We start from the raw sequence: 13,111 nt of genomic DNA, 5'->3' as shown, positions 1-13,111 counted from the left end.
TAATACCAGGAATCTGGAAATATGAAAATAACAGACATGTTGGCAGTTTGTTATCCTCTGTTTTTTCTGGCAAATTTTTAAAAAATCACACTTTCAGGAGTCAGACCTACTTAAAATAATCCAAATAACAGAGCAAGTGATCTATTTCAGATTGAAAGAAGTTAAACAGTCCATTTTATACACGTGAAAATGTGAAATATATAGACAAACAAACTGAACTCATATACAGTAAAAAGCAATCAAACCTTTTTTCATTCAAGAGAGAAAAGTGTTTTTTTTTTCTTGTCTCTGTGTGCGATGAAGCATTTATTTATTTCCTTATGATTAAGACCACTTTTATTATCTGTATCATATGTTTTAATGTTAATTGGATGCTGCTGTATCTGTGTAGACTGCTACACTTATGGCATATGGAATATATTTCTCTTCAATTGCTAAAACGTGTGACATCACGAAGCCTGATTTATGTAAATAGAAATGACTGCTAATAGTTTATTTGTACTTGACGTCCCTGAGTTTGACCTTTATGAGATGACTGGATGCATCTTGTTTGGAGGATGTAGAGCTCTCTAACCTATTTCATTTGTATTTTTAGATTTATCTTATAATTGTTATTACTTTCATTAAGGTTTATTTTATTTATTTATTTATTTATTTTTTAGCCTCTTTTGCATCGGTAATGGGTGAGGGTTGGGTGGGACATTTTGTCCATTCTATTAACAAACATGCAGGGGACAAAATATTAGGAACAATTTTCAATATAATCTATAAACCCACTACAACCTCAATGATAAACATAAAGTAGAATTGCACAGGTGTTCCTAATAAAGTGCTCGCTGAGTGTATATACGATTTTCAGTTTATTTTTCAGGTGTTTCTGCATTATTATAAGCACCAGAAATTACAGAGCTTTTCAGAAAAATCGCAGTTTTCCCCGTTGTTGTTAATTACAACTTGGAAGTTGACATGGACGCTAAACTCGACGTCACGGCTCGACAGAAGACGGGAGTCGAGTTCAGACACGTCTGTAAAAACACAAGTCTTTACACAGCACGGACGACAGCTACAAACGTGAAACGTGACTTTAGAGGAAAGTGTTGGGGAGTTTTATGGTGACGTAAGTACGCACGCCGCTCGCAAAGTAATTGTTTAGTTTGTTAAAGCTTCTTATAGAAAATGCTGCTGTAGTGGAGCCGAGTCGTCTTACAATATGGAGGTTAAACTCCAGGAACACGCTTCGTTTTCTCAGAAAGAAATGACAGATTGTGTTGAGTTATCGATCATACCGGAACTGAAGCTAGACAGGAAGTGATGTCATGGCTTCGGCTCACAACTCAACAGCCGTCACGTGTTTCTCCCATCCACCCGGGAACAGCGCCGGGCTTTGAAGCCAAGTTAACATTGCGGTCAAACCGTGTAATTAACTTCCTGTCTGTCACGTGATGCATTTTTCCTCCTCAAACACACAATGATTGGAAAAAGGAGCAGCTGTAAAACGACGAATAAACGTTTCTCAGCAAAGTGACTCATTTTATTTATCAGAATTTGATCCATTTGGTCCGATAACATTTGGAAAGTTTAAAAGAGACGCATGATTAAATTATTTTTATCCCCATTTCAAGTGAAAAAGGAGCCAACAGGAAGTCAGCTGGCTCGGCCAACGGAAATCCTCGGACTCGGTGGAGAAGGACTCTACTGAGCATGCTCCACGGGCCCCAAAAAATGTGGAAGCGTAAAGGACTTTTTTTTTTTTTTTTTTTTTTGGCTTCATCCACCACTGAGCGACTTTCATAGGAATGAAAGCAGTATCCAGTTCTCCTTAATACATCCAAGGTGTCTCTGCTGTTACTGCTGAGAGGATCTAATGATGCAAAGCCTGTTTTCACTCTCTTTGATTGAGCAGCTGATCTGCTCTCATCATCTCGACCATTTAACATATCATAACCATATGCAAAACATAAATAAAACTACACAAATGACGGTCATTACTACAGCTGCAACCATTAATCAATTAGTTGCCAGCTATTAAATTAATCGCCGTCTATTCTGACAACGGATTGCTTGTTGTGAGTCTTTTTTTTTTAAGGAAGAAAAAAAAAAAAAAAAAAGCTCAAATTATCTGATTCCAGCGTTTCAAATGTCATTTGGCAGATGTGAATATTTTCTGGTTTCTTTAGTCTCTCTGACAGTAAACTAAATATCTTTGGCTTGTGGACTGTCGCAGACAAAACAAGACATTTAAAGACGTCACCTTTGGGCTCTTGGAGACAATGATGGACATTTTTTTTTTTTTTACAATTATCTGACATTTTATGAACCAAACAACTAAAAGATTAATCAAGGAAATAATCATTACAAGTTTAATCTGGAATCTGCTTTGCTTTTCTCAGGACGTTATTATTTTTACAGTTTAAAATACATTTAAAAAAAAAAAAAAAAAAATGTAGTGACGTGCTGAAGTGAAAAAAAAAATAATCAGATTACAGATAAAGTGGAATTAAAAATGTGATTATCGAAACGCAGCCCTGCAGAACATCGGAGGAGGTGTTTTGTGTGACGGAGATGTGGAACAGTAACTCTGGCTCAGGTTGTTCAGGTCTGCAGCTCTCTGTGGGAACACAAGCCTGCCGGGTGTGTACGGTCCTCTCATGGGACACACACACACACAAACACACACACACATGCAAACACACACACATACACACACACAAATACTTTTGCAAGCCTTCCCGAAACATCATTGTTAAATCGTGTAATAGGGGCGACCATTAAAGTTGTGTTCAATGAAGTTAAGCCCTGTTAAACAAGCCTCCCTTTTCAGCGTCGAAGATGGAGGGCATATGTTTCTGATTATATCTGAGCGGGGAAACACAATAGCCCTCTTCAACTGGGTTCTTGATCCTGTTCACTTGGATTCGGCCTGACACTTTGCCACAATTCCCGGCCACAAACAGCGACAAGGAAACCCGAAACCCGTAAACAATCCATGTTTCTGCTTTACTACAGATTTCTGGGCTTGAGAAGGCGAACCGCAGAGTTCACTACAACGTAATCTGATTACGGGCCGGGGCCAGTAGAGCTGCGTTATGGAATAATATGGAGAGTCCACCTCCATAATGTCCGTTTTGAGAGGGAAAACTTTGATTTTCGTTGGCTCGACCGTTGTTTCGCCAGGTGCTGAGATTTATAACATTTTCATTCTTTTTCTGTTTGCAAACAAAAATCCTTTTTTTTTTTTTTTTTTTTCTGCTCAAACACGAAGGACGGTGCTGCAGCTGAGAAACTGCCCAAAAAACACAAACCACAAAGCAGTATTGTTGCCTTCCTGAGCTGTTTCTGTTGGATCGCTGCTCTAATTTGACGATTTTCTTCTGTTCTGTGGCAGATCAGATCTGTTGTTGTTGTCCAATCACCCGTTGATAGAGAAGAGAACTGTCCTCCAAAGAAGAAAGCCTAAAAACAACATATCGTGACCTTAGAATGATTGAAACATGTTTTTTTTCTTGCTGTAATGATTCCTGCTCTTCATACTGACCATTAGAAGATCCCTTCATAATGACCTTACAATGGACGTGATGGGAAAATGTGAGAAAACGTGTTTATCTGAAGCTAATATGAAGCTTCAGCGTCCAAACGAGTCAAATCAAGTAGATATCTTTCAACGTTACAGTCTTTTTAGTGCCAAAGTTCCTCTTTTTGTTACTATACTTCCACCGCAGCTCAACACTGTCTGAGGAAACACAAAGAGGGAATTTGATGCTTAAACTGAAGATAAAAGGTTTTTCCTACATGAGCAGAAACATTAAACCCAACAGGAGCTTTGCTTCCAAGCCATTGTGTTTCTCCCATTCCATGATAGGGATAAGAGGAGGAGGAGGAAGAAAAAAAACACAAGAAAGCATACCGTGAAGTCAATTTCCCAATTATGTTTCATTTCCTGTCGAGCCAACACACTTTTACACCGTCATAAATCATAGGAAATATCAGTCACCATAAATCATACATGGAGATTTAAATCAGCTGTTTGTATAATCCCAGGCCTGTATCTCAGATGGGCTAATGTGTGGAAATGTGTGATAATTAAAGCCAGGCGCTCTCTCTGTGGGGAATTCTGTTTCCCAATGTCCATTTAACAACACTCGATTCAATCCCTCCTTCCACTTTTTTTTTTTTTTTTTTTTTTTTTTTTACAACTCGGCGTACACGGCTGCGGTAGCGGCGATGAGTTCTGATTCACAGGATCAGTTTGTCTTCACGGTGACCTCAGGAGTTTCTGTGACTGAACCTCTCTCTCTCTCTCTCTCTCTCTCTCTCTCTCTCTCTCTCTCTCTCTCTCTCTCTCGGTACCGTGATGAAATGTGTTTACTTTATTTTAAAACTAAACAAGAGACCAATAAGGTAGAAAAATGAAAATCATGATCGCAGCTCATCTTGAGGATGTTTACTGCTTCCTGTTTGTGAGTATTGTTAACTAAACACTTGGCTTTTCTTGTGGCAGCGATACATTTTTACACTGTGTATCAAAGTCTAAAGGAGGATATTTACTGAGGATTTGCAGCCCCCCTTTTTTTTTTTAGGTGCTACACAGCCGCAATGTGTTCCTCCTTATTTAATAAAGGATCGCACCGAGATTTTGTGCCAGTAAAATGGAAGAAAATTGGCACTGCTGTAAACTGTGTGTTTGGGCTCATGCAATACGCATTTTAAAGGTGCAAAATATGTGAGGAGGGTATTTAAATTTAAAAACAATCAAACATTTCTCCCCCTTAAAGAAATGTTTGATCTTTAAGGTGGTTTCCATCCAGCTGTTGGTCAAAACACTGATAACATCTTTAAAAAAAAAGTGTTTCCTGTTGTCTGAGGTGTAAAACTAGTTGAAACATGTGATTTAAACATCCGATGTTTGTGCAGCAGTTCATGAAATTTAATCTATAGATTTGTTCACATGGAGAAAAAAAAAGCACAAAAGATTATTCCTTGAACTGTCGTGGATTCTGAGGTCAGATGAGGAGACTTGAAATAAACAGAAATGTCATATTTCCATCAGGTTGTTTTTTTTCCACATGGTTTCCATCGTTTGGAGCTTTTGACAGTCGCTCTTTTTAATGACATCATCTGTTGTGTCCTCTTCTTCTGTGACGGTTTAACGGCACCGTCCGGAGAATTATTAGTGCCACCGACTGTTTATCGTATAACGTTCACACGACAAGAGCGGGAATGGAAAGAAGACACGTTCAATTTCTTTTTGTCCGTTTCGTGGAACTTGATTAACAACTTGGTGGATGGAAAGATGACTATTTGTGTTTATATATTTTTTTTTGTGCCTGTGATCAGTGACAGCAGCAGCAGCAGAGACTGCTGGAACAAAAACCAGAGGCTGCTTTGGCTCTTTTTTTTTTTTTTTTCTTAAAAAAACAACCGATTAATCGATTATCACTAAATAAGCAGTACAAAATAATAGCTAAAATGAGTTGTTGAGGGACTGTTGTAGCCTTGAGATATATGTTATATCTAATATCTAATCTAAGTAAAGCTGTTTCTGAATCATACGAGACGTAGCGGTGTGTTTACATGGATATTAATCTCAGGCTGGGAACAGAACAACACTATGAATGCGTCTTATCTTTAACTTGTTGTACACATGCGGCTAAATTTAGGTCTGTCAAGTCTGAGTGAATGGGTTCCTTCCCGCATCTGAGAAGAATGAGGTGATTGTTAAAGCAAAAAACACAAATCATCAAGCGCCATAAATCATAAGTCTGTGAACAAACATGTTTTTTTTTTTCATTTTAATTCAAAGTCGAGACCCTAAACAAAATATAAACTCACAAAACATCCCTACAGCTAAAAGTAGCTCCGACTGTAAGTATCCAAGTTAGGAGAAAGAATCATTGACTAAAAGCTAAAAGCAGCTGCTAAAAGTCTGAGAGAAGTTTCGAGGACGTCCAGAGGATCTTGTGTCCTCAGCAGAGAGACCGCAGACTGTTTTTACTTTATTATATACTGCAGTGGAACATAATGAGGGTATCAATACCGCCAAACATTTCTATTACTGTCATTACTGTGATTACCGTTGTTTTCAGAGGACACTGTGACCACAGAGCAGCTCTCCTGCCTTCATTAGTAGTTTGATACAGAATAACAGAGAACCAGAGTCCAACTGGTCCAACTACTCTGGACTTTCTATATGAACAATAGCTGTAAACTAGTTTTAGTTGCTGCTGTTTGTTTGTTGTGATGTAGAGAAGATGTGCAGAGCAGCTGGTGGTCAGTGAGTCCAGAGTGACTGTTACGTTCTGTGTGTCTCACATCCAGCAGATACATTAACTCCAGAAATCAATCGATCAGTTTCATCAGGAAAAAAATCTTGAACTTTCAAAACATGAAGTGATGATTTAATCTATGAGACATTGAGCTGCTCTGTCTCCAACTTTGAAGAAGCTACTTGTGTTTACAGTGTTTTAACCGTCTGAGTCCACGCTGCAATAAACAGCAGCTTATATATATATATATATATACATATATACATTGATGATTATCATGATATTTTTTATCTAAGATAATCGAAGTGTGAAACTTTGATCTAGTCTTAAGTAGGTCTGAGTCAGTCTGTTCATAATCTGCTGCAGGAAATGAGCCTCATGGCGTCAGTGTTTTACATTTAGGAACTTTTAAAAGCGTATTAATTAGATGATGTGAGTTAATAACAATCAACTCATCACCAAATCAAAACGAATCCAGTAACAGCTGATGTATCATCAGCTGTCTGTGAGAATTATTCCTCAAATCAAAAACGCTCTTCAGACCCCAGTTTATAGATTAAATGACATCTGATTGATAAAACTGTCTTAATAAAGCCAATTCCATGGTTATTGATGGTTTATTGTGCTTTATTTAGGTTCAGTTAACTGTAAAAAATATATCTAAGTATCAACACAAGTCAGATTGAGTTTGTTTCATGTATCAAATCTGTGACAGCCTGTATTATAAATCAATATTTCATGCCTGTGTATTGATGAATATTTTCTCTCACTGACGGGTGTTTTCTGTCTTTTTTATGCACTTTTTTCAATTTACACATAAAAAACTGAGAGTGGAAACGCTGGATGTGCTGGTTATGGTTGGATGAGGAAAAGTCGATGTATCGATAAAACCAAAATGCGATAAAGTGCGATGGAATAAATAATACGACGTACAGGAAGCATGTAGCTTAAACGTCCCTGAAGCTTCCGCCCTGCTGGAGAGACCAAACATGGCGGCAGACGTGGCTTCTTGTGACGTGTCTGTATAACCGAGACGTTTGGTTTACTGCACTCGATCGCTATGCTCAACTCGAGCAGCGTCTATCACGTCTCGAAGCCGAAGAGCCTTAAAATGCCACCGTCAGCCGCTAGAAGCTCCATCTGACTCCCATTTAAAAAAAAAACCTCAACTTCTCTCTAGAAACACTGAGTCAGTAAGTTTAAAACGAGTCATTATGGTCTCGATCTCTAAATCCAGGCCCTCTAATAAGTGCGCCGGTGGTCATTTTGGGGAAATTATTGCACCGTTACATCTCCAGGAGTAATAATTGAAAGTGCAGCAGCAGTATGAGTTAAGATGTGGAATTTTTATTGTGTGTTCATAAAAAAAAAAGGGTTTTCTGCAGCTGCTGCGTGACATATTACCTCCTGGACAGTTGCAACAAATGCTTTCCAAACTCAACTTGTACCCTGCACTCAAATGAGCTGCTCTGGGACTAAAAACAAAAACTGAACACTGCTGATATTCCCAAACTCCTGTCTTCACAGTCTGTCTTAATACATCTATCCAGACTGGAACATTTCCTCAAATGATCTGCAGAATTTAGCAGCTAAATTCTTGTAAAAGTTTTTTTTTTTCTAACCACAGTCCTGCTCAGCCTCTCCCCACCTTCGCCTTGTCAGTTCAGGTTTCGAGAAAGAAAAGGGTGGGGAGGGGGGGATGGGAGGAGGGGGGGGGCAATACCACTGGCATGCCTCAGCTTTGATTAAAGGAAATGCTTACATCACTCCGTCTCCAAAAGAAACAAGCATTCACCCCGGCGCAGATGGCTTCATCCAATGGTTGAGGAGCTTTACAAGGGGTCAGGCAGACAGGTGCGCTCGCTGCTGGCTGCATGTAACACACAGAGAGAGAGAGAGAGAGAGAGAGAGAGAGAGAGAGAGAGAGAGAGAGAGAGAGAGTGTGTAGCTGCTGTTGTAGGTGTTACATAGCAACAATAGAGCTGCGTTTGTCTGCGCAGCTTCGCACACTGTCGGCTTCTGTGATACGTCGTTTTTTTTTGGCGGCGGTTCTTAAACTGCAGGTTCAAGGTTGTGTCTGATGGGACGTGAAGAGAGTGATGGTGTCTTTTAAATCAGTGGTTCCCCAAAAAAAAAAAAAACCCTCAAAACTTGAGAAATGTAGTGAATTTCTTATTCTTATTCTTATTTTGAAGTCTCATTTCCTGCTTCCTTGTTAGATGCCGCCATATTGATCCAGTCTTCTAGCTGCTCTCTACGGTGGAGAATATAAGAGTTTTGTGCTGCATTTGGATGTTTTTACAGAAAGAAATGGATGATGATGATGGATGAGTAATTATTTCACAACTGTCTGATGGGCGTGAGGAGAGTGATGGTGTCTCTTAAATCAATGGTTCCCAATTAGTGGGATCACAAGCATTTGGGTTAACTTTGCCCCCCAAAAAAAAACCCAAAACTTGAGAAATGTAGCGAATTTCTGAAACAACAGTCTTATTTTGAAGTCCCATTTCCTGCTTCCTTGTTAGACGCCATACACATATACAGCATAAACAATATATGCAGATGCCGCCATATTGATCCAGTCTTCTGGCTGCTCTCTACGGTGGAGAATATAAGACTTTTGTGCCGCATTTGGATGTTTTTACAGACAGAAATGGCAAAACCAAGAAACAAGGAATTAATTTGATGGATGAGTAATTATTTCACAACACTCTACTGTCACCAACATGTTGAATTTAATGCACCATTATCACTATAAGCAATGTTAAGTGGCCGTTAATCTCTGCAGAAGGACCTTCTATCTGGGATTTACGAGAGTGAAGTGTATTTGTAGCTTCCATTTATTATTATTATTTATTACTCTTCTTATTATTCCAGCAGATCTGGATACACACACGCACACACGCACACGAACACACACACACACACACACACGAGCCAACCGCAGTCCAAGCAGACGCTCGATGATCTTCCTCAAATAATAAACGCTGCTTTCACATTGACTAAATGAGATTAAATTTATATTGACCGTGTCTCTCTCTCTCTCACACTCACACACACACACACACACACACACACACACACACACACACACACACACACACACACACACACAACATGCAGCTCACAACTCATTCTCATTCTCCTGCTGCTGCTTCTGGTTTTGTTTCTACAGAACGATTGATCGAGCAGAACCGTTGACTGGATCTGATGATGTCACTGACTGAACACGTCATTCATGTAAATAGTGTGTAGTAATAGTAGTGAGAGATGTCAGTAGGGTGTGTGTGTGAAAATATAAATATTATTACAACAGAACGACATTTGACATTTTTAGTGGTTAAAACTATTAAAAAAACTTGAGTTTTTCTCTTATCTTCTATTGCATCATTTGCAGTATGAAAACAGAAAATACTTCTGAAATACTTTAAAAACTCAGCTCAGCTTTGATTTACTGTTGTAATATTAGTGTACTCTTACTTTGCATTAAGCAGAAGTATTTATGTATTAAAAACGTAATTTAAGATCTGTATTACACATAAATATCTAGTATTTTGTAACAAACTGCTGGAATATTGATTGATTGACAATTCAGTGAGTTAAGAGCAGATAGACGTCTTCCAACAATATACTTGTAGGCTCTCGACCACCTCGGACTGATGTGACACATGAATACAATGACTAGCAGCTCCGTCTATGCAGTAGTGGAAGAAGTATTCGGATCCTTTACTGCAGTAAAAATACCAATACAGCAATGTAAAAATACTCCATTACAAGTAAAAGTCCTGCATTAAAAATTCTCCTACAGTAAAAGTACATAAGTATTATGAGCTTGATGTAGTTAAAGTATTGCAGTAAAAGTACATAAGTATTATGAGCTTGATGTAGTTAAAGTATTGCAGTAAAAGTACATAAGTATTATGAGCTTGATGTAGTTAAAGTATTGCAGTAAAAGTACATAAGTATTATGAGCTTGATGTAGTTAAAGTATTGCAGTAAAAGTACATCAGTATTATGAGCTTGATGTAGTTAAAGTATTGCAGTAAAAGTACATAAGTATTATGAGCTTGATGTAGTTAAAGTATTGCAGTAAAAGTACATAAGTATTATGAGCTTGATGTAGTTAAAGTATTGCAGTAAAAGTACATAAGTATTATGAGCTTGATGTAGTTAAAGTATTGCAGTAAAAGTAGTGGTTTGGTCCCTCTGACTGATATATTATTATATATGACATCATTAGATTATTAATAGTGAAGCATCAGTGTTAGAGCAGCATGTTACTGTTGTAGCTGCTGGAGGTGGAGCTAGTTTACACTACTTTATATACAGTTAGCTAGTTTAGTCCAGTGGTTCCCAACCTAGGGGTCGGGCCCCTCCAAAGGGTCAGCAGATAAATCTGAGGGGTGGTGAGATGATTAATGGGAGAGGAAAGAAGAAAAAACAAAGTTCTGATACACAAATCTGTTTTCAGTTTTTGGACTTTTTCTCTAATCTTTGATTTTTGCTGAAATATTGGATCATTTGAACATTTATTGAAATGAAAGCATGTGAGAAGTTTAGAGGGAAAAATCACTATTTGGTGGAGCTGTTAACAACTCATAGACATGTGAAATGTGACCCCGACTACACACTGCTTTTTGTAAGACGTCAAAAGCCAAAAAAGGTTGGAAACCACTGGTTTCATCTTTAACAATGTGTTGTATTTTAAAAGCTTGTTATATTATCCATTGTGTCAAATCTTCATCTGAAAAGTAACTAAAGCTGTCAAATAAATGTAGTGGAGTAGAAAGTATAAAGTAGCATCACATGTATCAAAGTACAAGAACCTCAAAACTGTACTTAACAACAGTACTTGAATAAATATAAACTGCATCTATGTGTAGAAATCTAACATGTAGTCTGACATTCATTCTGTCTCTGAACACACTGGTTTCTTTATCGTTGGAAGTTATTTGGAAATATTAATAAAGATATTGCTGAGGGGGGAAAAAATGTGATTTGGCATCTGAAAATCTCACAAATTCCTCTGATAGTTTAGTCTACATGCAGAGCCTTGGAGGGGGGGGTGGGGGGGGGCAGAGGTCGGGACTGATAGGAGTTTGGAGCTCAGTCAATTAGACATTTTTATTGAAGAGTCGTTTATGCAACTTTCCCACATTTGCAGCAGGTCAGATCAGCACTTCATCACTGGCCTGTATTTATACATCAGAAATTCTTCACATGCTTTATAAAAATAAAAAAAAAAAAAAAAAGGTCAGTCTCGGATAAGGCATACACACATGACTCCTCATTGTACATCTGAATGGCAGGTAAGTGCTGGAAAAGTACTAATATTTCAATAGCATTTCTGTTACACGCAAACTTTTTACACCAATCAGGACGTAGATACAAATCTGAAGAGAGAGAGAGGAGGGGGGGGGGGGGGGAACAAATAGAATAGGCAGTAAAAATCTAAAATATGAGCAGTCTTTTGTAATCTTTTCATCATCAATAAAAAAAAAAAAAAAAAAAAGTGTCTCATCAGTTTTTGTTTTCCGTCTTTCTCATCGATACCAGCGTCCACATTACACACGAGTTTTGGTGAGTGGGCGTTCGAGAGCATCGCTGTGTGAGTTTATCTTTCTCTGTTTAGTCTTTAACAGTGTGTAACAGTCTTTGGTATGCAGCCTGATAGTCCACTTGACTGTGAAGAGTAATGTCTGTTGCACAGCAGTCGGATGAAATAAAGAAACTCTTCTGCTCGCCGTCGATCTCTCTTCTGCTCGAGAGTGAAGTCTCTCACCTTTTTCTTCGCTACCTGCAGCCGCACGACTCCACCACCATGTCCTCGTACTGCTTGTAGACCACGTTATTGGCCGAGTCGATGTAGAGGATGCTGATGGGGCTGAGTCGCGTCGGGACGCAGCAGGTGGGCGGCGTCGACTCCGGGTCCATGGAGTTCATCAGCGTCTGTATGATGGCGTGGTTGGTGGGCTCCAGGTGCGAGCGGATGGGGAAGTCGCAGACGCCGTCGCAGTGGAAGGACTCGTACTCCAGCGGCGCGATGATCCAGTCGTCCCAGCCCATCTCCTTGAAGTTGACGTGGAGTCGTCTCCGGTGGCAACGCGGCCTCGCCTGCGTCTTCGCCGCCTGGTGCTGCGGGAGCGTCTGCGGCTGCTGCAGGGGTTTCTTTGCCCCCCTCGCGGCGGGAGCTCGTCGCATCCGCCGCTGCGTGAACAGGTACTCGTAGACGGTTTTGTTGTCGTGGCCCGACCGCGCTTTGATCTCGTTGTAGAAAAGGTCGCGTTTCTTGCTTTTGCCGAACGCCAAGAAGAAGGCCTTTTCCTTGTTGGTCCTTCCCGGTCGGGCGAACCCCAGAGAACGCAGATCCACGGGCCGACCTCCTCTGTGCTCCAGGGCTTCCAGTTCAAAGCACAGCTGCTGGGAGGGCTGGTTCTGCTGGTTCTGCTGGTTCTTGAAAACCTTGAAGACTTTTGATATGTCGAACACTTCCCATTTGCTGTTGAATCCTCCGCTCAGATCCTCCACGGTCTTCGTCTGGAGCAGAGCAGCCTTTTGTTTACCTGAAGCGGCGCAGGTGTACAGCTTCAGGCACGGGGACGAGCCTCCTCCTCCTCCTCCTCCTCCTCCTCCTCCTCCTCCTCCTGCTCCTCCGTCAGCCCCCGTGGATCCCAGCGCCGCCATTGAGGCTTTGCGGGGGTCAGACAGGCGTTTCCTCAGGATGCGTAGCTCGGCCCCCAGGAGCCCGTCTCGTTCCAGAGAGCTGATGTTGAAGTGATACCTCTGCCGTCTCAGCTGGGGCCCGCGATCATCTGTGAGGGAGGAGAGTCATACACAGACACAGAGAT

At 40.1% G+C, this 13,111-nt stretch overlaps 1 protein-coding gene across 1 annotated transcript in view; it reads right to left on the bottom strand.

Annotated features, from left to right (window-relative positions):
* Nucleotides 1-11,373: 11,373 nt before the first annotated feature.
* gdf5 (growth differentiation factor 5) overlaps nt 11,374-13,111 on the bottom strand; it is a 12,438-nt gene continuing 10,700 nt past the window's right edge. Inside the window, exon 2 of the mRNA XM_044350156.1 lies at nt 11,374-13,075. Within this exon, the coding sequence (XP_044206091.1) occupies nt 12,057-13,075 (1,019 nt within the window). The 3' untranslated portion in view covers nt 11,374-12,056. The remainder of the gene's footprint in view (nt 13,076-13,111) is intronic.

This window comes from Thunnus albacares, chromosome 4 (genome assembly GCF_914725855.1).
Source record: "Thunnus albacares chromosome 4, fThuAlb1.1, whole genome shotgun sequence".
Lineage (NCBI taxonomy): Eukaryota > Metazoa > Chordata > Actinopteri > Scombriformes > Scombridae > Thunnus > Thunnus albacares.
Note: the sequence above shows the minus strand (reverse complement) of the source record. Positions and strands in the feature narration are given on the sequence as shown.